Here is a 25423-nt window from a genome sequence, read left to right on the forward strand (position 1 = left end):
CATACCGTGCGCTCACGTCAGACATATACAAAAATTCCGATAGGCCTTAAATGCAGCAGTTTGCTTCATAACAGCCCTGCTAAACTGTCGGAGGTTTGTGCATGAAGCAGAAAGGAAGGCGTCATGGCTGCACTGTTTAAAGCTAGAAAAGGTAAGTACATTAACAGAGGAACGACAGAACAATGCATAATGATGATAAGGAACTTTATTTATCACCCGAAGCCAATGTGAGCTTCATACTAGCTGGATGGACATGTCTTATTAGCTAGCTTAGCTTCCTACATAACCGGCAGTTACATGACCTGCTTAAACTAACGTGTCTAGTTGTCTCATTCAACGCTACAGCTGTTAACCAGGCTGTAAGAAAAATTAATGTTTGTATCTTTTGGTCATTTTGTTGGTGAGTTAAATGGTACTTGTGTGTCTGACTGTTAGCTCTTTGGCTAAATAAAGTGACAGGTTAGCTCACTGCTAACAAAAATATCAATACCAGTTGACATTGAGAGAAAACATCACGTGAATGTGTTGGGAAACAGTCTAAGATCTGTGTTTGTCTCTGAGGGGTTTTTAATATGTCACTCCGATGTGAAGGTGACAGATGATGAAGTTGACCTCTCACCTGAATAACATGAAGCTAACTGGTGAGCTGTGCTGCGTTCAAAGACACTAAAGCTTCACAACAGTGCTGCAGAATAAAGAGAACATGGCTATCTGGAAAGTAATGCAAGTAAATATGCCATATAATAGTTATTCTGCTACTGTTAATAATAACAAAAATGAAAATACTCTTAATTTATGGATCCCTTTTTTAAATTAGGGTACACAATTATTCACACAGTAAATTATAAAATCCTCATCTCCTGTAATCAAACTGATTCAACCAGTTTTATTCAGGCTTTCAAGTTTAATCTGCGGATTACTTTATTGATTAGACATCAGAAAATGGCCCGCAGAGTACAAGGTGAAGACATTTATGTCTGCTTTTGTCTTAAAAGCACCATAGTCTTTGATTTACTTTAATATAAGGTAAGGAAAAGTCGCAAATTTTTCAAATTTGTGATAGTAAAATCTCCAAATTTTCATGTTTTTTTTTTCTTGAAAAAGGACATAATCCATTACAATTGGTTTGAAACTAAAACTAATTGCTGCAGAAAGATTTTTTTTTTAAAAGTTTAACCATTTACAGGCATTTTAGAGACTAAAGAGTAATAATAAGAAATATTTATGTCAAATTTATGTATTTCTGTAGGAATGATCCAACCCTATACATCTAGATAACTATTAATCACACTGTTGAGCTCAGCTGAATTTTTAAAATCAATTTATAGTCCAAACAAATAATGAATTAATCAAAAAAGTAGTAAATGGATTAGTTCATAATGAAAATAACTATTTTCTAAGCCTTTGTGTCTTACAGTTATATGTTAGTATGTCACATCACTGACTTCCTTTTCCATTATTCCACTTCTGAAAGGCACTCATGTATTACAGAAACTAATGAAGTGCCCCTCTTTAACACTACATGACCATCATTTCTAATGTGGTTCTCATGGCTTCATCTAGAATGATCAAAGTTCCCATTCTTCAGGTGTAACTCAGTACTATATTATAATACTACACTATTCGAAAAACAAATCTAAGTGACCATGTGTTGCACTGCTGCAGTAACAAACACAAATAATCTATAAACTCCCATTGTGTGAGATATCAGTGTAGTTGCTCAGTTTCAGCACTTTACGTTTTTGTTCTAACAGCACATTACATCTGACCACATCACAACAAATCACATCTAACTCTGAATTTTGTGAGTCATTACAGCCGTAGTAACATCTTGTTTTGCCTCTGGCTGACTGGACTGACAACTCATCATCAGACCAGTTAATCAAAGGATCACATGACTTGCAGTATATTAAGGAATAGACAAATGACTGTGTAGATTTCTATCTGTGTACAGCAAAAATGTTTCTACAAATAGTATGCAGTGAAAAGAAAGTCATGGATTAATGCTGTTGTGAAACATGCACAGAGAAGAAATACCGTATTGTAGAATTTTTGTATGTCTTCTCCAAAATTTCAATGGGAAATTTAAAAATTTAAGTGTCTGATATTATAAACCTCATAACTTGTCATAGCTTGAGAAAAAAATGTTAAATCAAACAATCAAGCTGTTCAAATAGGAGTTGTAAAAAAGTCATAAAACTTCAAGGTGAACCAAAGATTAATTTGCTGTCTGTCCCATCAGATTACTGCTGGAATCAAACCAAAGTGTTGAAGGTCAAAAATATATTAATTGTTGTTGATAATGTGGGCAATTGATAAGAAACTCATGCATACACAGGCTTTCAAAATACAGATATCCTGCTTTCAGCCTCTCAGATGTGATAATTTACTTTTTTCTATGTCTAGTGAAAGTAAATTCAACATTTTGGGGTTTTGTCTTGGACAAGAGAATTTTTTTTCCTCTCAGTTGTAATCTCACACAGAGTTATTATCCTGAATGGAACGCAAATATCTCAGTGAAGTTTCATGACAGTCCATCCAATAGTTGTGGACATCTTTGAATCCAAACTAAACAACAAAAGCACTCAGCATAGTACTCCGCCAAGATTGCTCAGTCGTTGTATGATGTCTGACGGATGAAATCTTTAAAAAATTTGATGTCCACAGCGATTGATTTGTAGTAGGATCACAATCTTGTGATCATCAGCAGGCAGCTGATATAGTGTTCACTTGTAGTCATAGATCCGTTAGTCCGTTTTTGAGTAATGTTGTGAACAGCCTGATAGACAGACAGACAAACCAACATCGATCGTCACATAACTCCACCACATTCCTTGGTGGAGTAAATATCAAGGCAGTGGCATCAAATAGAGAGGAAAAGTCACCAAAGGCAGTTGTTGTTATCCTCTGGGGACCATAAATGTTTCTATGCAATAAATAACCCAATTGTTTTTGAGATATTTTAGCCTGGCCCTAAGTGTCGGATCCACAGAGCCACATCTCAAAAGATGGATGGAAGTTAAGCACTGAAACCTGTTTACTTTTCTCCCACAGCTCTTGGCTTGTGTCTCAGTGGCTGTCGAAGTCTGACTCAGCTCGCAGAGTTACCAGAGACTCATCAGCTACTAAGACAGACCTGCAGAGACTACGCTGACAGAGAACTGATGCCCATCGCTGCCAAACTAGACAAAGAGCATGTCTTCCCTGCCAAACAGGTACCCACACACAGCTGCGCAGTGTGATGCTTTGATGAACATTCTTGAGTCGGGCATAAATTGGAACCTGCTGCTATTTGCACACCAGTTTTTTAGCGGGTCAAAATAACAACCATGGAGATGGTTTATGAACCTAGAGAGCAAGTCTACTGTGCAGGAACTATTATTGGCATTTTCAGGATAAAACTGTAAGAAATTATAATAATGTGACTTATAATAAATTATCAGATGAATCTGCAGCTAAAAGAGCCAGATATTTAGCTGAGGAAGTGGTAGAGCATAAAAACGGTCAAAAAAAAGTTGAATGTTGGACCGAGATTAACTATGTTAGCAGGCCAAAGCCTGATATTTCTCTTTATTTTTAAGGTAAGAAAACTTTAATTTAGCGTTCAAAACAATTGTTTAATGCAGATTTAAAAATTGAGATTCTAAATATTCCTCTGCCTGTCCAGATTCATGAGTTGGGGGCGATGGGCGTAATGGCGATGGAGGTACCGGAGGAGCTGGGCGGAGCTGGGATGGACTACCTTGCTTACAGTCTGGCTATGGAGGAGATCAGCAGAGGCTGCGCCAGCACAGGAGTTGTGGTCTCTGTTAACAATGTGAGTACAGTGTGTCAGCGCTAAGGATCTACCGATATGCTTTTGTTTGTTTTTGTTTTTTCATTGCTGATGTCGGTACCGATTATTGGTAGTCAGGGAGGCTGATAACCAATAGTTGGAACTGGTATACACCTGCAGCAAACTTTTTAATCTTGGTATCTTTGTTGAAACACTTTTGTGTATTTATGTTCTACATACACTACAAGTCAAAAGTTTGGACACACCATCTCATTTAATGGTTTTTCTTTATTTTCATGACTATTTACATTGTAGATTCTCACTGAAGGCATCAAAACTATGAATGAACACATATGGAATTATGTAGTAAACAAAAAATGTCAAAACATGTTTTATATTTTAGATTCTTCAAAATAGCCACACTTTGCTTTAGTTGCTGCTTTGCACACTCTTGTCATTCTCTCCAGGAGCTTCATGAGGTAGTCACCTGAAATGGTTTTCCAACAGTCTTGACGGAGTTCCCAGAGATGCTGAGCACTTGTTGGACCTTTTTCCTTCACTCTGTGGTCCATCTCATCCCAAACCATCTGGACTGGGTTTAGGTCAGGTGACTGTGGAGGCCAGGTCATCTGACGCAGCACTCCATCACTCTCCTTCTTGGTCAAATAGCCCTTACACAGCCTCTAGATGTGTTTGGGGACATTGTCCTGTTGAAAAATAAATGATGGTCCAACTAAATGCAAACCGGATGGGATGGCATGTCACTGTAGGATGCTGTGGTAGCCATGCTGGTTCAATTTGCCTTCAATTTTGAATAAATACCCAACAGTGTCACCAGCAAAGCACCCCCAACACCATCACACCTCCTCCTCCATGCTTCATGGTGAGAACCACGCATTGTAGAGACCATTTGTTCACCTTTTCTGCGTCACATAAAGATACAGCTGGTGGAAACAAAGATCTGAAATTTGGGCTTATCAGATCAAAGCACAGATTTCCACTGGTCTAATGTCCATTCCTTGTGTTTCTTGTCTCAAACAAATCTCTTCTGCTTGTTGCTTTCCTTAGTAGTGGTTTCTTAGCAGGTATTTGACCATAAAAGCCTGATTGGTACAGTCTCCTCTGAACAGTTGATGTAGAGATGTGTCTGCTACTAGAACTCTGAGTGGCATTTATCTGGGCTCTAATCTGAGGTGCTGTTAACTTGCCATTTCTGAAGCTCAGCAGCAGAGGTGACTCTTGGTCTTCCTTTCGTGTGAGCCAGTTTTGTTGCTTGATGGTTTTTGCGACTGCACTTCAGGATACATTCAAAATTTTTGCAATTTTCCGGACTGACTGACCTTCAGTTCTTAAAGTAATGTTGGACTGTCATTTCTCTTTACTTAGCTGATTGGTTCTTGGCAAAATATGGACAAATGAACCTTGACAAGACACACCTGTGAAATGAAAACTATTTCAGGTGACTACCTCATGAAGCTCATCCAGAGAATGCCAAGGGTTTGCAAAGCAGTAATTAATGCAAAGGGTAACTATTTTGAGGAATCTAAAATATAAAACATATATAGAGTTATTTCACAATTGCTTGTTTCAACTTCAACTTCAGCTTTTATTGTCATTCAGCAATGTACGTAGTACACAGTTAAACGAAATGACGTTTCTCACATCCATTTCACAGTGCAGAAATGAGGGTAATACTATTAAAAGTTAAGAATAAATATAAGGTAAAAATGAATGTAAGATAATTTAAAAAGACTAAACTAGATAAAAAAACAAAACAAAAACAAAACAAAAGCACAAGCATACATCAGACACAATCATACTCACTACTGGGGTGATAATGAGTGAGATTAATGTGACTGCAGTTTTGGGTATGGGGGTGATTGGTGCAGGTCTACATGTGTTGTAGCCGCAGGATGTTCAACAGTCTGACAGCCTGTGGGAAGAAGCTACTGCAGAACCTTGATGTGTGGGTTCTGATGCTACACAGTCTCTTTCCTGAATGAAGGGCAACAAACAGTCCATGTGAGGGGTGGGAGGGGTCCTTCATGATGGAGGTGGCCCTGCATATGCAGTGTTCTTGGTAGATGTCCTGGAGACCCGGGAGGGAGGCACCGATGATCTGCTACATAATTCCATATATCTTGCTTCACAGTTTTGATGTCTTCAGTATGTATCTACAATATAGAAAGTAGTGAAAATAAAGAAAAAACTTTGAATTTGTGTGTCCAAACTTTTGATTGGTAGTATATTTGTAAATACAAGATACCCTTTCGACATTTATCTTAAAGCAAAAAGTGCAGGGATATGCCAGTGGCATTTCTTGTAAAGCTGCTATTTTAAATAAATAATGTTTAAAAAAAAAAAAAAAAAAAAAAAAAAAAAAAGGGGCTTGTGACATTACTTGAGACCACAGAGTGCAGTGAGAGAAAGCCGGCTACATCAGCGCTAAAGGAGCACATTTAATGTAAATGTTTCGGTAATAGGTCAATGAAAACAATAATATCAGTAATCGAAAAAGTGACAAATATCGGCCTCAATAATTGGTAATGCCGATATTCAGTTGATCCCTAGTCGGCACAGATCATGAATAGAACTGGGTCCCACAGCTCAGGTGATTGTGTGTTAATGGCCTGTGGTTCTGTTCTCAGTCTCTGTATATCGGACCGATACTGAAGTTTGGTACAGTGGAACAGAAAAAACAATGGATCGCTCCGTTCACCACTGGAGAGAAGGTGGGCTGTTTCGCCCTCAGTGAGCCAGGTAAATATAACTCCTCACTGTGTGTTCAGCTACAGCAACTAAAGGGTACTGATGTTCATTTTGAACTTTACATTTTTTGATTTTTATAATTGTATTTTGTTTATGTACTAGAAAACAAACAACTTCTTCATGACAATATAACAGTGTAAAAAAAGAAGTAATATTTCATCACTCAGAAGACTTTATTTTAGAAAATGATTATTAAAATACCCATTTAAATATCAACTGTGAGGTAGTAGCTCTAGTTTTATCATATTTTACATACAAAGCACAGTAACCCATATAATGTTTTATTCAAGCCATCAAATGACTGTCCGATCAATGTCCATTGGCAAAAGCTGATATGTACACTACCGTTCAAAAGTTTGGGGTCACCCAATTTCATGTTTTCCATGAAAACTCACACTTTTATTCACGGCTAACATAATATTGCTCAAGGGTTTTCTAATCATCAATTATCCTTTCAACATGATTAACTAACACAATGTAACATTAGAACACAGGAGTGATGTTTGCTGTAAATGTTCCTCTGTACCTCTATGTAGATATTCCATTAAAAATCAGCCGTTTCCAGCTAGAATAGTCATTTACCACATGAACAATGTCTAGACTGTATTTCTTTTTTTTTTTGAACACTTTATTTGTAGTTTTTTTTGTTTCTTTACCTTACATTGACATTTACAGTGAACAAAGAACAAATTCCCTTCGCCCACCCACCCCTAGTTTACAGAAAAGAAAAAAAAAGCGCAAACAAAAAAAAGGAGAAAAAAAAAAGCAAAAAACAAGGATACAATAATGATTACCGTGACCATGAATTTAAAATGAATGGGTCTATAAGAGTAACTAAATGCATCAGGTCAACATGGAAATAATTAAACAAATAAAGCAAACAGGTTCTCCTTCACTTAATTGTATAGCATTGTAGATTGCACTGACACAAAGTTATATGAATGTTTTAAGATGGACACAGATTTTGCACATATTCAAAGAAAAGAGACCAGGTCACTCTAAAGTTTTCCAGGCAGTTGGCTCGACTGTATCTCAGTTTTTCTAGCTGCAACACAGAAAGCATTTCTCTAATCCAGCTATCAAAAGAGGGAGGTTTATCTGATTTCCACTGGAGAAGGATAAGTCTACGGGCCTTTAATGAGGCAAATGCTATTGCCTTTGCCTGTGATGCAGGGACAGTGATTTCTGGAGGAGGAACCCCAAAGATTGAAATGAATGGAGAAGCTGTTATTAATTTCCTACACATGTATGAGAGCACCTCAGAGATATTCTTCAAGAAACTATTCAAGGACTGGCAATTCCAAAACATGTGACCTGTAGTAGCTCGACTCTGATGACATCTTATGCAGGTTGGACTGACATTAGGATATATTTTTGCAAGCTTGTCATTTGAGTAATGTAGACGATGCAATACCTTAAATTGAATCAGGCGTTGTCTAATACAAATGGATGAAGTGTGGATATTTTGTAGACAAAGTTGCCAGGACTCCTCAGAGAGTTCCATATTTAGGTCCTGCTCCCATGCTGATTTCGTTTTCCTCCATGAAAATGGGCTGATGTTTTGTATTATGGTGTATGTCTTAGAGATGGTACCTTTTTTATAAGGGTTTAAGTCCAGGATTTCATCAGTATTTTTACTTGAAGCCATTTGAGGTTTACAGTACTTACTAGCAAAACTTCTAATTTGTAGGAACCGAAAAAAATGAGTTTTAGGGATATTATAGTTTTTTTGTAGTGTTTCAAATGGAATGAATGTACCTTTTACAAAAAGGTCTTTAAAAAATACCAATCCCTTTTTATGCCACATTTTGAAGGTTGAATCAATCTGAGATGGTGGAAAGAGATGATTATTCACCAAGGGAGAAAACAAGCTCAACTGATTAATCCGAAAGTGTTTCCTAAACTGGAACCAAATCTTTAAAGAGTGCTTTACTACTGGGTTGGGGATTTGAGGATGCGTCCCTACAGGAATTGTAGAGCTCAATAGTGAAATAGGAAAAGCTGCTGGGTTATTATACAGTTCCATGTTTGCCCAGACCGGGCCCTGGCTATTTTTCCATGTGGAAATCCAGTATGTTAACTTACTTATATTTGCAGCCCAGTAGTAGTAAATAAAACTGGGTAGACCCAGGCCTCCTGCTGACCTGGGCACCTCCAGGAAGCATTTCCACATCCGTGGCACAGATTTGTTCCAAATAAAAGCAGAAATCAAGTTATCTATTTCTTTGAACACAGATTTAGGCAAAAAATAAGGAATCATTTGAAAGAAATACAGGAAGCGTGGTAAAATTGTCATTTTAACTGTATTCACTCTTCCAGCCAACCAGATTGGTAGTAAGCACCATCGAGACAGATCTTGTTTTGTATGTTCTAGTAAAGTTTTAAAATTAAGGCTATAAAGGTCTTTGTAATGACGAGTGATGTTTACTCCGAGGTAAGTGAATTCCTTAGCTTGGCTAAATGGGAAAGAACCAAAATCTGTTCTTGTTGCCAGGTGATTAACAGGAAAAAGAGCACTCTTGGAAAAGTTTACTTTGTAGCCGGATATTTTGCCATATACATTGAGTATATCAGTGAGCACTGGTAGGGATTGCACAGGGTTTGATAAATATATTAGAAGGTCATCCGCATAGAGCGACACTTTGTGTGTTGTGTCCTGTCTAGTCACTCCACTGATCCTGTTATCCGTTCGTAAGGCAATCGCTAAGGGTTCTATGGCCAGATCAAAAAGAAATGGTGACAGGCAGCAACCCTGTCTCGTGCCGCGATGCAGTGGAAAGTAGTTAGATCTCATAGAGTTGGTTTGCACTGAGGCCACTGGTGTCAAGTAAATTGTTTTGATCCAAGAAATGAAAGTAGAGCCAAATCCAAACTTCTCCAGTGTAGTAAATAGGTATTCCCACTCCACCCGGTCAAATGCTTTTTCAGCATCTAAGGAAATTACAACCTCTGGCTGTTGGGTGGAATGGGAAGAATACAGTACATTGAGTAAACGGCGTATATTGTAAAAGGACTGCCTACCTGGTATAAAACCTGTTTGGTCTGGATTTATTATTTTGGGTAATATTGTTTCGAGGCGTTTTGACAGAACTTTCGTGAGGATTTTATAGTCGCAGCAGAGTAGACTTATTGGTCGGTAGGAGCCACAATCACGGGGGTCTTTACCTTTTTTGGGCAGAACAATTATGGTTGCTTGAGTCATAGTTTGGGGTAATTTTTGTACAGTGAGAATTTCCACAAAAAGTTTACTAAGAATAGGGGACAATTTGGCTGAGAAGGTCTTGTAGAATTCTGTTGGTAATCCATCTGGACCAGGCGTTTTACCATTTTGCATAGAGCTTATAGCTTTTGCTATTTCTTCACTTGATATATCTGAGTTCATGATGGTCCGGTCTTCCAAACTGATCTTTGGAATTTCGAGCCGTTCAAAGAAGGTCTGAATCTCTGAGGGATTGGGAGAGGCCTGTGAAGTGTAAAGATTGGTGTAAAACTGTTTGAATTGTTCATTTATAATTGTGGGATGGGTGGAGATTAGCCCTCCAGATGTGCGGATTTCGGTTATCATACGATTAGCAGAAGCTTGTCTGAGTTGGTGGGATAACAGTCTACCAGCCTTATCACCGTGTTCATAGTAAGTCTGCTTTGTTTTCAGTAGTAGTCGTTCTGTATGTTTAGTGGAAAGGTCGTCTAATTCGGCTTGTAGTAACAGTCTCTCTTTATACAGACTTGGGTTGGGAGAAATAGCATAATCATTGTCCAGCGATTGTATTTTCTGTGATAGTTCAGTCATACGGCGGCCATGTTCTTTTTTTTTTCTGAGATGCATATGAGATTATTTGTCCCCTAAGGAAGGCTTTAAGGGTTTCCCAGATGGTGGTATTTGACATGCCTGGCGTACTGTTGGTATCAAGAAAAAAGTCAATCTGATCTGAAATGAATTTTTGAAATGGTTTATAAGATAGTAATAGTGGATCTAGGCGCCAAGTACGTTGAGATACTATGTTATCTGGGAAACTGATATCCAGTTGAACAGAAGAATGGTCAGAAATCATAATACTGTGATATTCACATTTTGTAACAAAAGGGAGGAATCTGTTATCTGTTAAAAAGAAATCTATCCTCGAGTACGAGTGGTGGACAGATGAAAAAAAAGAGTATTGTCTGGAAGTAGGATTAGCAATTCTCCAGGGATCTGATAATTTATAAGCTTCCATTAATGACAGAACTGTGGTTGTAGATTTGAATATCTTGCTAGGGGTCTTAGGATTGGATCTGTCCATATTAGGTTCTAACACCAAGTTAAAATCGCCTCCTATAATCAAGTGATAGATATTGGGATCGGGAAGATTTGAAAGAATGTTAGAGAAGTACTGTGAGTCGTCCCAGTTTGGGCCATAGACATTAACTAGAGCTACATCAAATCCAAATAATTTCCCCATAACCATAACATATCTGCCTTTGGTATCAGAAATTGTCTTCACTGATACAAATGGAACCCCTTTTCTTATTAGGATGGCTGTGCCTCTAGATCTATCCCCATAATTGGAGTGGTGTATTTGGTCAATCCAGCCTTTCTTTAATTTTGAGTGCTCGTTAGTTCGGAGATGGGTCTCCTGTAAAAATATTTTATCAGGCCCCAAAGTTTTTAAATGCGTAAAAACTCTACTGCGCTTAATTGGATTATGTACGCCTCTGACATTCCAGCTAACAAAACGTGTTTGGCCAGAAGATAGTGCATTGGTCCTGTTCATTTAGTAAGTAACCTGAGTACAGATTGTGTCCTTGATGATAAAAAGGAGAGAGAAAAAGAAAGAGAGGAAGGAGAAGAAAGAAAAAAAAAATTAAATAAGTAAGGATATCCCTCCCACCTGTGCATGACCCCCACACCAGTGGAAGGCCGCACCCCCACCTCTACCATAAAATGAAAAAGCACTAAAGTGCACGGCGATAACTGCTAAACTGCTGCTTTCCCTGTTAAACACAACAGAGCAACTCAACAATGAGAGAGAAAATAAAGGCATGTCTGAATTGGCATTAGGAGCTAACAAGATGAACTACCTGCATTCACTTTGCCCCACTCAACACAAAAATAACACAAAATGATCGATTGGAGTTAGAGCAACCGGATTAAGAACATATGTCATTCAGACTTATTCTACTATATGCGCGAGAAAAGTTAGCAAAGGGTAAATAGGATGGCAATGTAATATTTTTTTAAGACAGAAATAAAACGTACATACTCTGACGATTCACAAAATATTAATTGTAATTATAAAGTTTTACTCTTATTTGCATGTTTGTTACCTGGTCAGTGAACCAGTTACCATCTGTTTAACGTCCTGTAATGTTCTGCGTTATATACGTTTGGGCCTCCTCCGGAGTGGAGAAGGTTTTTTCCACGTTTTGGTAGGTGATCCTGAGCCGGGCCGGATAGAGGATGCCGAACTTCATCCCCTCTATCTCCCGGAGCTGTCGTCTGATGTCATTGAACGCAGCACGGGCTTTGGCTGTTTTTGCGGTGTAGTCCGGGAAAACTGAGATGTTCATGCCGCTCATCTTGATCCGTTGTTTCTCTCGGGCGAGGCGGAGGATGTTTGTGCAGTCTTGGTAGTAGTGGAGATGGGCCACGATAACGCGTGGGGGACTCCCCCGTCCCGGCACCGGCAGCAATGATCGGTGCGCCCTGTCCAGCAGCGGCGCTTCTTTCAAATCAAACGCTTGTTTTAGCAGTGCCGATACAGAGGCCGGAGAGCAGCCCTGTGACTCTGGAACTCCAACTATTCTGACGTTGTTTCTCCGTGACCTCGCCTCTAAGTCATCACATTTCTTTTGCAACGCGTCTGCCACTGCAGTGAGCCGATGTACTTCTTTCTGCAGACATGAAACATCGTCCGTACAAGCAGACAGACTTTCTTCCATACCTTTCACCGTGCCACACAGCGCCGACAGTTCGGTAGTGATGGATTCTCTGTATTCTTTCAGTTCGGTTCGGACTGTAGCAATGTCGGTTCTGATAGCCGCCATTTCCCCCTCAAACGCGGCCCGGATCTCGGTTTTTAAAATGTCTGTTAAGTCTTTACGCAGGGAGAACAGAAGCTCTTTTCTGAAACCCTCGGTGTCCATCTGTGTGGCCGCACCTTGGTCCGTCTCACCTGTGTCGGCTCTCCCAGTGGAGGCCGCGGATGGAGCAGGAGTTGCAGGTCTCGTGGTTAAAAGGGTTGTTTGTTTTCCTTTGGACGATTTGCCTGTCATTTTCAGTTTACCTCAGTACAAGGCAACTTGAGATTAAATCGCCCCCGAGTTTCCTTACTGATTTGTGCCAAAAATAATACTTTTTATAAAGTTGCTCTGCAACCCGCGTCCTACTCCATTGCTTGTTCAGCAGCGCCCCCGTCTAGACTGTATTTCTGATTCATTTAATGTTGTCTTCTTTAAAAAAAAAAAAAAAAAAGCTTCTTTTCTTTCAAAAATAAGAACAATTCTAAATAGGGCTGAAACGTTTCCTCGAGTTATCCGAGTAATTCGATTACTAAAATTCCTCGAAGCAAAATTCTCTGAATCGAGGCTTCGTTTTATCAACTACATGCTAGACCCCAGGTCACGAAATGCCGGACCAAGGCCGGACCCAGACTTCATTCGATACAAACCGGGTCCTTAAACTTGAAGGAACGCTTCTATTTTAACCAGGGCAGCTTTTCTATTGTTTATGGCAGGAGTGCCCAACCAGTCCATGGTCTAAACGGTCGTCTAAACTAGCCGTCGGTGAACTAAAACAAGGACAGATTCAGCTGCAGCGCAGCTCATTTCTCGCCTCAGATGCTTTCACAAATACTTTTCCCTGAGTGTTTCTGAAATAAAAGAGAAAGTTTGCGGTCGAGCCACTGTGTTTATCCGACGCATCTGCCGAACTGTTAAGCTGACAGCTCGGTCACGTGACCACATAGTGGCCCGCTGAAGCTCAAGCGCTGTCACGTGACAGTGTTGTGGTCCGCTAGTGACCGCCCACCATGCGTGCGATTTTCAGATGCGGTGCATTGACATACTGGAAAAATGCACTTAGTGGATACCTACCTTTTCTGTATGTTTTCTTTAAGTATACAGGCACCGTGCCAGAGCGCCGTTGTGCGGCGCCGGCGTTTGGCTCCGAAAAAAAAAAAAAAAAGATGGCACTACATTGCCAATCTACCAATGGAATGAAGGGAACGCAGCTTTTGCTCTCAACCAAACTAATATCACTAGCCAATGGAAAGTAGAGTGGGTGCAGGTCTTAGAAAGACGTTGAGATCCAGCTGCATTTGAATCCATACTGGCACGTAGAGAGCGCAGTATTCCCCCAAGGCTTCTCAGTGGTTGTATAATTGACTGCGCTCAGTTTTGCTTTTGATGCTGTAGCGCATGCCTAGTCCGATTACTCAATTAATCGCCAGAATAATCGATAGAATAATCGATTACTAAAATAATAGCTGCAGCCCTATTTCTAAGTGACCCCAAGCTTTTGAACGTGTGCGTGTGTGCGTGCGTGCGTTTATATATGTATATATGTGTATATATATATATATATATATATATATATATATATATATATATATATATATATATATATACACATAATGTGTATATATGTGTGTGTGTGTGTGTGTGTGTGTGTGTGTATATATATATATAAAAAGTGGCTTAACTAAAATTCCAGGTAATGGCAGTGATGCGGGTGCAGCCTCCACGTTAGCTCGCCAGGAAGGAGACCAGTGGGTGCTGAACGGAACCAAAGCCTGGATCACCAACTCCTGGGACGCCTCTGCCACCGTCGTGTTCGCCACCACGGACAAGAAGCTCAAACACAAGGCATGACTGAGCACGCTTTAATCCTCTTGGATTAAAGCCTGGAGTGGATCATAACTGCACAATAGTGAAAGCTTTTTAATTCCTAGAGCTGCTGTTTGTGTTCCGTCTGTGCAGGGTATCAGTGCCTTTCTGGTCCCCATGCCACACCCAGGACTTTCTCTGGGGAAGAAGGAGGACAAGCTGGGCATCAGGGCCTCGTCCACCGCCAACATCATCCTGGAGGACTGCAGGATACCTCTGGAAAACATGCTGGGCCCACGCGGTGCAGGATTCAGAATTGCCATGGTATTTGAATGCATTTTGTTCCTTCAAATCTGTTTAAAAGAATTAAATTAATAGAAGAGCCAAATCAAGCTGTGAATGTCTCATAATAAAGTTGCTCCGTATTTTTTAGAAATTGGTCGATTAAACCTTTAAATAATTACAATTTTCTGAATATCTACTATTCAGGTTATATCATGAAACAATCAGTTCCTCCCACCCGACCGCCTCACAATCAGCAGATTTTTTTAGGTACAATAACTTTAATATACTTAATGAAGCAATGCAAAGGTATACCTTTATACTATGAATATTTCCTCTAAAGCCTTATTCTTGTTTTTGTTCAGAATGTTTAAAAAAAGCATCTTTGAGCATCGGTATCATGGGATATATCATAGTTTCAATATTAAAACTGCACCAGTTAATCATCTATGATATAGAATCATAGAAACAAGCACTGTTTTCCTGGACGTTATCAGTTTTTTGATAATTAAACCCTTTAAAAAGGGCTTTAAACTTTAAAGGGCCATATCATCATGTGGGATAAGTGGTTGGTCAAAACAAGTTCTACCAAAAGAAAGGTTTCTTTTTTACCCCTATTTTAATACCAGACTCATCTTCTAGTCATGATTCCTTAAACTAGAATAAAATAACCTTCTATTATAGACACCTGCAGAATGTGATATTTATATTCTTTTTAGGCAAGGAAAGTAAAGTCATTATATTGTGGTCTGGGAATGGAATTTAAAGAGTCAACAACCAAAAAACATCGTGACAAAACATCATAGTTGTTCACAGTGTGACTATGGAAACAGTACAGACTGACAGAACAAGGACTTATCACTATCACAGGACAATCTGAAAGACACTCAAACAAGCACTTCATGCTGAAAACTGGTTTGATCAATGTGATTTACCCAAACTATTATTTAAAACATGTCAACACCAATGCTGTTTCTCCATCTCACAGCAGAAAGTTACATTCATTGTGTTAAGATGTGGGTATATTAGTCATATATAACAGAGAAACACTGAAAATCTGTTCATTGGAGGAGTTGGCATTTTTTTAACCCCTATAATTTTAGGATTGCGTTAATGTCTTATTACTCCACCAAGAAACGCAGTGAAGTTATGGGTTGATCGCTGTTGGTTTGTCTGTTGTCTGTCTGTTAGCAACATTACTCAAAAACAGACTAAGGGATTTAAATGAAATTTTCAAGGAAGGTCAGAAATGACATAAGGACCAAGAGATTAGATTTTGGCAGTGATGCAGTTTATAGTCTGCATCCATGGATTTGTTAAAGATTTCTGTATCATTGCAAAATAGCGTCAAGGTGTTACTGTAACTATGACTGCAAGTGAATACTAAGTCAGCAGCCTGCGGACGATCACATGATTGCGATCCTACAACAAACCCATAGCTGTGGACTTATCAGAACTTATCCGTCAGACATGATGGGATAATGAAGGAACAATTGATAAAATTGTGGGGGTGTTGCCAAGTGCCATCAATTCCCGCCGCCCGCTACATATTTAGGTCTCGTGATTCGGTATCCCTACATAACATACACTTGCATAACACATGCCTGTGCCCAGCACAAGGTCATTTATTTTGTGGGTACATCTATATTGAATGGCCACATTCTATAGTGTCGGGATTGCTGATCATCACTGACTAATAAACAAATGCTGCGTTTCTGACTATTTCTGTGTCAATTGCGAGATTAGCAGCACGGCGTCAATGTGACTACAAGTGAACATTACGTCAGCTGTCTGCTGCCAATCACGTGATTGTGATCCTATTGCAGATCGACCGCTGCAGACCACACATTTTTAAAAGATTTCATTGGTCGGGAATCATACGACTGAGCAGCCTTGGTGGAGTACTGCGTTTTCTGAGTGCTTTTCATGTTGGTTATTAAAATAGTTGTCTAATTGACCTTCATCAATTCAGCTCTTGTTCAGTTCACCTCCAGGGCAGCTGGCTAACGCTAAACTCTTACAATAGCCAAAACAAATCTCATATTTTTTCAGTGAAACTTGTATTTTCTTGTCATCTTACATTAGTGCTTTAACTCCTCCTACTTAGCATTTATAAGCAGCACATGAACACTGCAAGAATGAGTCATTACACACTGAAGCCATACCAGGAAATAAGGAATGTTTTACAGTCTGTAAAAACTGTAAAAATGTACACTACCATTGAAAAAATTGAGATCACCCAGACAATTTCATGTTTTCCATGAAAACTCACACTTTTATTCATGTGCTAACATAATTGCACAAGGGTTTTCAAATCATCAATTACCACATCCTCCAATTGTGAGTTTCCACATGAGAAATGTTGATCTGCTTAATACTGCATTAGAATGTTATACACCATTTATTATATACATACTTTGTATAAATGCTAAATAAGCGAACTTGTTAAGTTCAAATCTGTCACATTTCTGACTTTTGAATAAATTGTATATTGATTGAATTGAATTTGAAGCAAACATTTGTATACTGGGAAAGCAAAAGTCTTTTCCTATGACTTTTCCACACAGCCAGAGAGATCAAAGGAATGAATCTGCACTTCCTGAAAATATTTCCTGAAAAATGAAATGAATGAGACTTGACTCGTAAGTTGATGATACATCGATGATGTAGTTCATCTTTGTTCAGAGGGCAACACTCCAAAAAGCTTTCTCAGCTTCTTGTCTGGTAATCTCACAAACAGTCATGTCACATATCATTGAGCTTTGTATTAAACAGTAACCTAACATCTTTGTCTCTCTCCCACAGCAAACCCTGGACAGTGGACGGATCGGCATTGCGGCTCAGGCTCTCGGCATCGCCCAGGCTGCTCTGGACTGTGCTGCCGACTACGCACACAAACGAACTGCATTTGGAGCCCCAATCGGCAAACTACAGGCTATACAGGTAACACAACCCCAACTTTGAAACTGTAAGATAACATGTTAAACATTACAATGCTGCCTGAACTCTGAACCACAGGTGTGAAAGGCACTGGTCCTTGATAGTATCATTTGTGGTAGATGTGTTCATCAGGAAACATGATCAAATCTCAGCTGAAAACCATAGTATTTGGAGGCAACAAAAGAGACTGAGAGGAAATAAAACCTATTGGACCAGTAAAATAAAGACAGTACAGCTCAAACAGTACACAGAAGAGCACGTTGTTAGGAGATACATTCTGCATAGTGAAACATCTTCCTAGAGTTGATGAGCAGAGTAGTGTGAAAATGTATATAGTTAAATATCTATTCCATGTGGAGCTATACATTTTTTCCCACTACTGGTAACGTCTGCATCTTTCTTTTTTTTTATGATTCCTGGCATTATAACCGTGTCATACTGCACAGAAGACAGTTCTCTCTAATCCCAGCAATGGTTCTTTTATTTCCACAGAGGTGTAGGATTTTATATTAAATTGAAAAAGAGCCAATAGTAAGTAAAAAAAAAAAATGGTCTCAGCAGCAAAAAAAAAAAAGACCTAGAACGGCTTGGTATTTAGAGCGTTAATAACTCCAAGGAACGGTGGAGTTATGTGACAATCAGCGTATGTTTGTCCGTCTGTCTGTCTGACTTTTAGCAACATTACTCAAAAACAGACTAACGGAGGGACTTCCGGGGTTAGATGGAGTAGAAGGACGTGTGCTGAGAGGCTCCCCAGCGCAGATTCAATAACTTTAATTAAAGACTCGTTATTCTAGCAGAAAGTGAAAATCTAGATAGACAAAAAGAAGCCGAAACAAAAAGACTCAACGGACAAAAGCTACAATGCCGAAAACCCAAGACAAAAACAGCTCCGCTACCAAAGATAGCAAAGTAGCACCGCAAGCTAGCGGCAACTCATGTGGAGCTACAGGACACCCCGGAACGAGCATAACGCCAGGAGACCTACTTGAAGCGATAAAAGATTTAAAATCCGAGATGAAGGGGGACAACGACAACTTGAGAAAGGACATTAACTCGTTTCACACAGAAGTGAGCAGTAAACTCGATGGTTTGGCCGAAGAGATGCAAGGGCTGAAGGAGCGAATCGGTGAGACGGAGACACGAGTGGGGCAAGTGGAGGACTTGGCCGTGGAAATGACCGAAGCGCTCACAGCAGCTATAAAACGCCAGAAAATTCTGCAACAAAAACTCACAGATCTAGAGTCCAGGTCAAGAAGAAACAACATCCGCATCTTTGGAGTTGCAGAGGGTGAAGAGGGAAGCTCCGTGATGCGCTTCGTCTCAGACCTTCTCAAACGTGAGCTGCCACTACCCACAGACATGGACCTAAAGATACAGCGGGCTCACCGCTCCCTCGCCCCGAAACCAAGACCAGAGGCCCCCCCAAGACCCCTCATCATTAACTTCCAGGAATTCACAACTAAAGAAACCGTGTTGAGAGAAGCCTGGAAAAGGGGTAAGATTCAGCTCGGTAACCGTCCGCTATTCTTCGATCATGACTACGCTGCAGAGATCGTGCAGAAGCGTAGGGAATACCACGAGATTAAGAAATGCCTGAAGGCGAAGGGTATACGTTTCCAGACCCCCTACACCAATATGAGAATCCACTGGGACAGCGGAGTCCGGACCTACACCAGCGCGCACGACGCGGGACGGGAGCTGCAGAGACGGGGCTACAGTGTGGAGGTGCCCGCCGCGAAGGACGAGGAGGACCCCGGTGTGACCCGGCTGAAAGAGCTGCTGGGCTGGCAGCGACAAGGCAAGAATCCGCAGGGAGGGACACCTACCGCGGCCGATAGAGCTAAGGAGAGACTCCGGGGGTTCCAGAGGGGCTCCACAGAGTGACAGGGAAATCGGCTCTGAGAGCAGTAATATGTTGGACACGTAATTCACTTTCTGAATTAACACTTTTGAGCTGGGAGTGGCTCTAGGGACAGGATTGAGACCGTTGGACACATAGGATGGTAGTAGGGTCACTACTGAACCGCCTCATAGGGCCCTTTCCTTACGACAGGTTTTACCCTAGACCCACCAACGGGGTCATGGAGGAGGAGAGAAATCTGCTCCTCCTTTGGAGTTCCAGGTATTTATGTTATGTTAGAGTCAGTTGTTCTACTGATGCTGTAACTGTTTTTTTCTATGTTTACGGGGCGACTGATTTTTTCTTACTTTAAATGAGTGTGGCACATAAAATAATATCTTTAAACGTGAATGGCCTTGGTAACCCCATAAAGCGAAGTAAGGTTATAGCAAAACTGAGAAAGGCTAAACCAAGTGTAGTGTTTCTGCAAGAAACACATTTATCAAAAAAAGAACATGAAAAGTTTAAAAAGCTGGGTTATGTGAACTCCTTTTACAGCTCATGTAAGAATAGCAGAAGAAGAGGGGTAATAACATTGCTACCTAACTCTGTTAATTTTGAATTAATCAAAGAAGAAACCGATAGAGAGGGCAGATATGTGATTGTCAAAGGCAGGATAGACAGCGTTTTAGTCTCTCTAATTAATGTATATGCTCCACCGGAGAGTGACAGAACATTTCTAAAATCTGTGTTTGATAAAATTGAATCAGTGAGTGAGGGAATTGTAGTCTGTGCAGGAGACCTGGAACATTATTTTGAACTATAATACGGATACAACAAGTATTAGAAGACACAAACACAGCCTGTCCAAAAGCTTGAATATGTTAATTAAGGAATCCAGCCTGTTTGATGTGTGGAGGGATCTGCATCCACTAGAGAGGGACTTTACACACTACTCAGCAACTCATAAAGTACACTCCAGAATAGATTATTTTTTGATGAATATCACAGACAGACACAGGGTTAAAGAATGTACCATAGGGACCGCAGACCTGTCAGACCACAACGCAGTTTACTTAACCATAAATCTGGACAATATAAATTAAAAAAATCTATGGAGATTGAATTTAGGAATTCTAAACAATACGACAAATGTGGAAGATATAAAGAGAGAAATAAAACGATGTATTAACATAAATAGAGATAATGAGGTTGCCCCAACAATAGTCTGGGACACTGTCAAAGCAGGAATAAGAGGTCGTCTGATCTCAAGGACATCTTATATAAACAAAATGAAAAGGCTTAAATATGACAAATTACAACAACAGTTGAGGAGACTAGAAAAACAACAACAAACTGACCACAGTGACGAACTGGGAGAACAAATAAAAATAGTTAAAAAAGACATAAACAATATAACATCTGAAGAAATGGAGAAGAAATTACGATTTACCAAACAAATATTCTACGAATCCGGACCCAAAGCCACAAAGATTCTGGCAAAGCGCCTCAGAACACAAAAAATTAAACACTCAATACACAAAATCAGGGAACCAACCAGCAATGAAATAATATATGAACCAGACATAATTCAAAAAACCTTCAAAGATTACTATAAAATGCTGTACTCGCCACCTGAGAATACAAACGAGATGGAGATTAAAAACTATTTGTTAAAACTGGATCTTCCCTCCATAGGTACTAATCAAAACAAAGCTCTAACCTCTCCAATAACAAAAGAAGAGCTAGACAAAGCCATCAGTAGACTGAAGACTAATAAAAGCCCTGGGAGTGATGGATACCCAAATGAGTGGTATAAAATCTTCAAGCAGGAGGTCTCCTCTCTATTGTTAGAGTCTTTTAACTGGACACTCAAACGCGCTGAAATCCCCCCTTCCTGGAATGAAGCAGTCATATCTGTAATCCCCAAGGAAGGTAGAAATAAAGAGAACTGTGAGTCGTACCGACCGATCTCTGTCCTTAATGTCGATTACAAATTATTTACTTCGATAATTTCTAGAAGGTTGGAACATTTACTGCCAGAGCTAATAGATGAAGACCAGACAGGTTTCATAAAAGGCCGACAAACCCAAGATAATATTAGAAGGACAATACAACTAATAGATACAATCAATAAACAAAAAACAAGTGCAGTCTTAATCAGCCTTGACGCAGAGAAGGCCTTTGATCGTGTCAGCTGGCCCTTTCTTTTCTCTGTGTTGGAGAGGATGGGCTTCAGCAGTCAATTCATCAAATGTATCCAAACCCTCTATAATGAGCCAACTGCCAGAATTAAGATCAACGGCACCTTAACAGATAATTTCACACTTTATAGAGGCACCCGGCAGGGATGTTGTCTGAGCCCCACCCTATTTTCTCTTTTCATAGAGCCACTGGCCCAGGAAATTAGACAGAATGATGAACTCAAAGGAATTACAATAGCACAAGAAGAACATAAAATAGGATTATTTGCTGACGATATTGTCACATACTTAAAGAACCCAGACTCAACATTTCCCAAACTTCTGTCAGTCCTAGATAATTTTGGCCAGAAATCTGGGTACAAACTTAATATAAATAAAACACAGGTCCTGTGTGTGAACTACACACCGAGCAGCTCCATCAGACAGAAATATAAATTAAAATGGGATTTGGGAAATATAAAATATCTTGGAGTCTTTATTACACAAGACCTGAATAAGCTCTATGAGATAAATTACCATAAAATCAACAACATACAGAAAGACCTGTCAAAGTGGTTATCAATAACTTCAGATTTCAGCTCAAGAATTGAGGCAATAAAACTGAATATACTGCCTAGACTGTTGTACCTATTCCTCTCTCTACCAGTTCGGATCCCAGACTCTCAATTTACATCATGGGATAAGCAGATATCACGATTCATTTGGGAAGGCAAAAGACCCAGAGTCAAATTCAAAACACTCCAACTGGAGAAACTAAACGGAGGCCTTGCGCTACCCAACTTAAGAGAATACTTTCACGCTGCTCAGTTGAAATACATAGCATGTTGGTGTTCTCCAGAATATTATGCTAAATGGAAGAATATAGAGCTCACCCAGAGCAAAAGTCTACCTCAGACCAGGTTAGGAGAAAAACGCTACAGACACCAGGAAGACGACAACTTCACTGTTTCTGAAACACTAAAAACATGGACGGATATAGTTAGAAAATATAAACTTGAAGGAGACTGTAGGTTATTGCTATGGCCTTCGCAGACAACTCTTTTCAGACCAGGACAAATTGACAAAACCTTTACAACATGGACAGATAGAGGTATTACAGCCATATGCACACTGACAGAAGGTAACATTTTTAAATGATTTGAAAGGGTTAAAAACGAATTTGAACTAGAAAACAAAGACTTGTTTCGTTTCTTACAACTAAGACACTTCTTTAATACACAGGTAAAAACTGTTTTATCACCAGAGAGCAATGTGCTGGTTAAAATGATGATGGATGCTTATAAGGAAATGCCCTCCAAAGCTGTCTCTAAACTATACACATGTCTACAGAAATGTAACGGTAACACTTCACTGTATATAAAATCTAAATGGGAAAGTGAATTACAGACCAAAATTTCAGAGTGTGATTGGAGTCTAATTTGTAAAACACAACACAGCTCTACGAGCTCCAAACGCTGGAGAGAGTTTGGCTGGAAAAATCTGACACGTTTCTTTGTCACGCCTCAAATTAAAAGCAAACAGACTGGATTACAACAAAAATGTTGGAGACAATGTGGAAGCTATAACGCCAATCACAGTCATATTTTCTGGTCATGTGCCAAATTGCAATCCTTCTGGGATGACAGTATTGGACTTTTGGAGGACATTCTAAATTATAAGGTTCCCAGGGACCCACGAGTTCTGTATCTGGGATTGCTCCCAGAAGGAGTTGTTATGAAAGAAGATAGGTACCTCCTCAAAATAATGATTGTTGCCTATAAGAAGGCCATTACAAGAAACTGGTTGAAAAGTGATGCTCCACAAACAGGACACTGGATGGACATTATGGAGGAGATCTATGCAATGGAGAAAATGACCTTTCACCTGCGAATCAAAGCAGGTGACTTTACACAAAACTGGAGAAAATGGACATTATTCAAAGACAAAGACAATGCTCACTCAACTAAATGAGAATTTGTATGCCCCCTCCTGTACTATTTTATTTTATTTTATTTTATGTACGGTCTTTGTCCCCGTTGTTTATATATATGAAAAATAACAAAATAAAGAGTTTTAAAAAAAAAAAAAAAAAAAAAAAACTAACGGATTTGGATGAAATTTTCAGGAAAGGTCAGAAATGACACAAAGACCAAGATTAGATTTTGGCAGTGATACGGCTTATAGTCTGGATCCATGGATTTGTTAAAGATTTCTGTATCATTGCGAGATAGAGGCATGGCATCAGTGTAGCTATGACAACAAGTGAACACTACGTCAGCAGCCTGTTGATGATCACATGATTGCGATGCTACTACAAATAAACCGCTGCAGACTTGTCGGGACTTATCCATCAGAAATGATACAGGGAAAAATTGATAAAATTGTGGAGGTGTTTCCAAGTCCCATCAATTCCCGCTACATATTCACGTCCCGCTATTTGGTATCTGTATATAACGTACACATGCATAACACATGCCTGTGCTTGGTGCACGATCATTTTGTTTGTCGGTACATCTACATTAAATGACCACATTCTATGTTGCCGTGATTTCCGCCACAAATTTTTTTCAAGATTTCATACAACGGTTGAGCAGCCTTGGTTGAGTACTGCGCTCTCTGAGTGCTTTTCTTGTTGATGAAGCATTAGTTGTTGAAGGTGAAAAGGTCATGAGTTTCCCAGACTTGGTGTTGGTTTGTCAAAAGACAGATGACAATCAGATGACAGTGACATTTAGACAGAAAACAGTGAACCATTACACTTAAAGGGCTGAAGCTTTAGAATTAATGACATAATTGTGACATGGAAACTAAGTCCCAAATCATAGATCAGAGTGTTAAGACTTGACTGTGTTCACATATCTAAAAAGCTTCTTTAAAGATCTTCAAAAAAATCACCAGAAAAAGTCAGCATTTGAGGGTAGCAGGATTTATTGTCGACAGAAAGTCTAGGAGTAGCAATGATAAGACCACAAGAAGAAAATACTGAAGATACTGAGCTGTGCATCGTCTTTCATGCTGTGAGAGCTGGTCATTTTTTCCACGTCTATAGGGCATATTATGGAAGAGACAGTTTTCATTCAATATTAGGCATTAGGTTACCATTAGGTCATGTTTTACAGAGAACATGCCCAGACATATTCAGGCTCTGCCTTAGCCCCCCTGCACATTTGTGACAGATTTCATGCATATTATACCATTATGTATTGTTAAGTTTCTTATACATTTTTAACAGTTATGTTGCCTTAAGTATACACCATTATGTTTTGAGTACTCAATATTTCATTATTCTACAAAGCATGTGATTTGTCTTCACACCAAAAATGCGTTTTACTTTATGATCTTCCAGCTGTGTGTGTCCTCCATAGACTCACTCCATACCATCAAAACATCAGTCATTACTAGAATATTCATCATTATGTATTTCACACACGTCTTAACTCTATTCTTTAGTTTAATAGCGTTGCCATAATTATATCATCTTTTTTACTTTTAGTATTTCGTACCCAAAAATATTACACTACAATTGTTTCAGCAGTAACTGTATTTTTCTCTTCTTGTCTAGTTCAAACTGGCTGACATGGCTGTGGCGGTGGAGAGTGCTCGTCTGCTCACCTGGAAGGCTGCGATTCTTAAAGATTCAAACAAACCCTTCATTAAGGTACACAGTCAACTCAGATTTATATTTGACATTTCTTGCAGAATTATACATTCAACTCAGCTCTTGTTTTCCTGCAGGAGGCAGCCATGGCCAAACTGGCAGCATCTGAAGCCGCCACGTTCTGCTCACATCAGGTAACAAACCTAAAACAACAAAAAGAAAAGACATAA

General features: G+C 39.5%; 1 protein-coding gene across 2 annotated transcripts in view; it reads left to right on the forward strand.

Moving 5' to 3' along the window:
• Positions 1 to 25423, forward strand: part of acads (acyl-CoA dehydrogenase short chain) — a 28815-nt gene continuing 3392 nt past the window's right edge. For both annotated transcript variants that reach the window (XM_055019376.1, XM_023266539.3), the window contains exons 1-9: positions 1 to 151; positions 3055 to 3215; positions 3668 to 3817; positions 6424 to 6535; positions 14235 to 14386; positions 14501 to 14671; positions 17435 to 17572; positions 25158 to 25253; positions 25331 to 25387. In XM_055019376.1, the coding sequence (XP_054875351.1) occupies positions 124 to 151; positions 3055 to 3215; positions 3668 to 3817; positions 6424 to 6535; positions 14235 to 14386; positions 14501 to 14671; positions 17435 to 17572; positions 25158 to 25253; positions 25331 to 25387 (1065 nt within the window). In that variant the 5' untranslated portion in view covers positions 1 to 123. The remainder of the gene's footprint in view (positions 152 to 3054; positions 3216 to 3667; positions 3818 to 6423; positions 6536 to 14234; positions 14387 to 14500; positions 14672 to 17434; positions 17573 to 25157; positions 25254 to 25330; positions 25388 to 25423) is intronic.

This window comes from Amphiprion ocellaris, chromosome 17, assembly GCF_022539595.1.
Source record: "Amphiprion ocellaris isolate individual 3 ecotype Okinawa chromosome 17, ASM2253959v1, whole genome shotgun sequence".
Taxonomy (NCBI): domain Eukaryota; kingdom Metazoa; phylum Chordata; class Actinopteri; family Pomacentridae; genus Amphiprion; species Amphiprion ocellaris.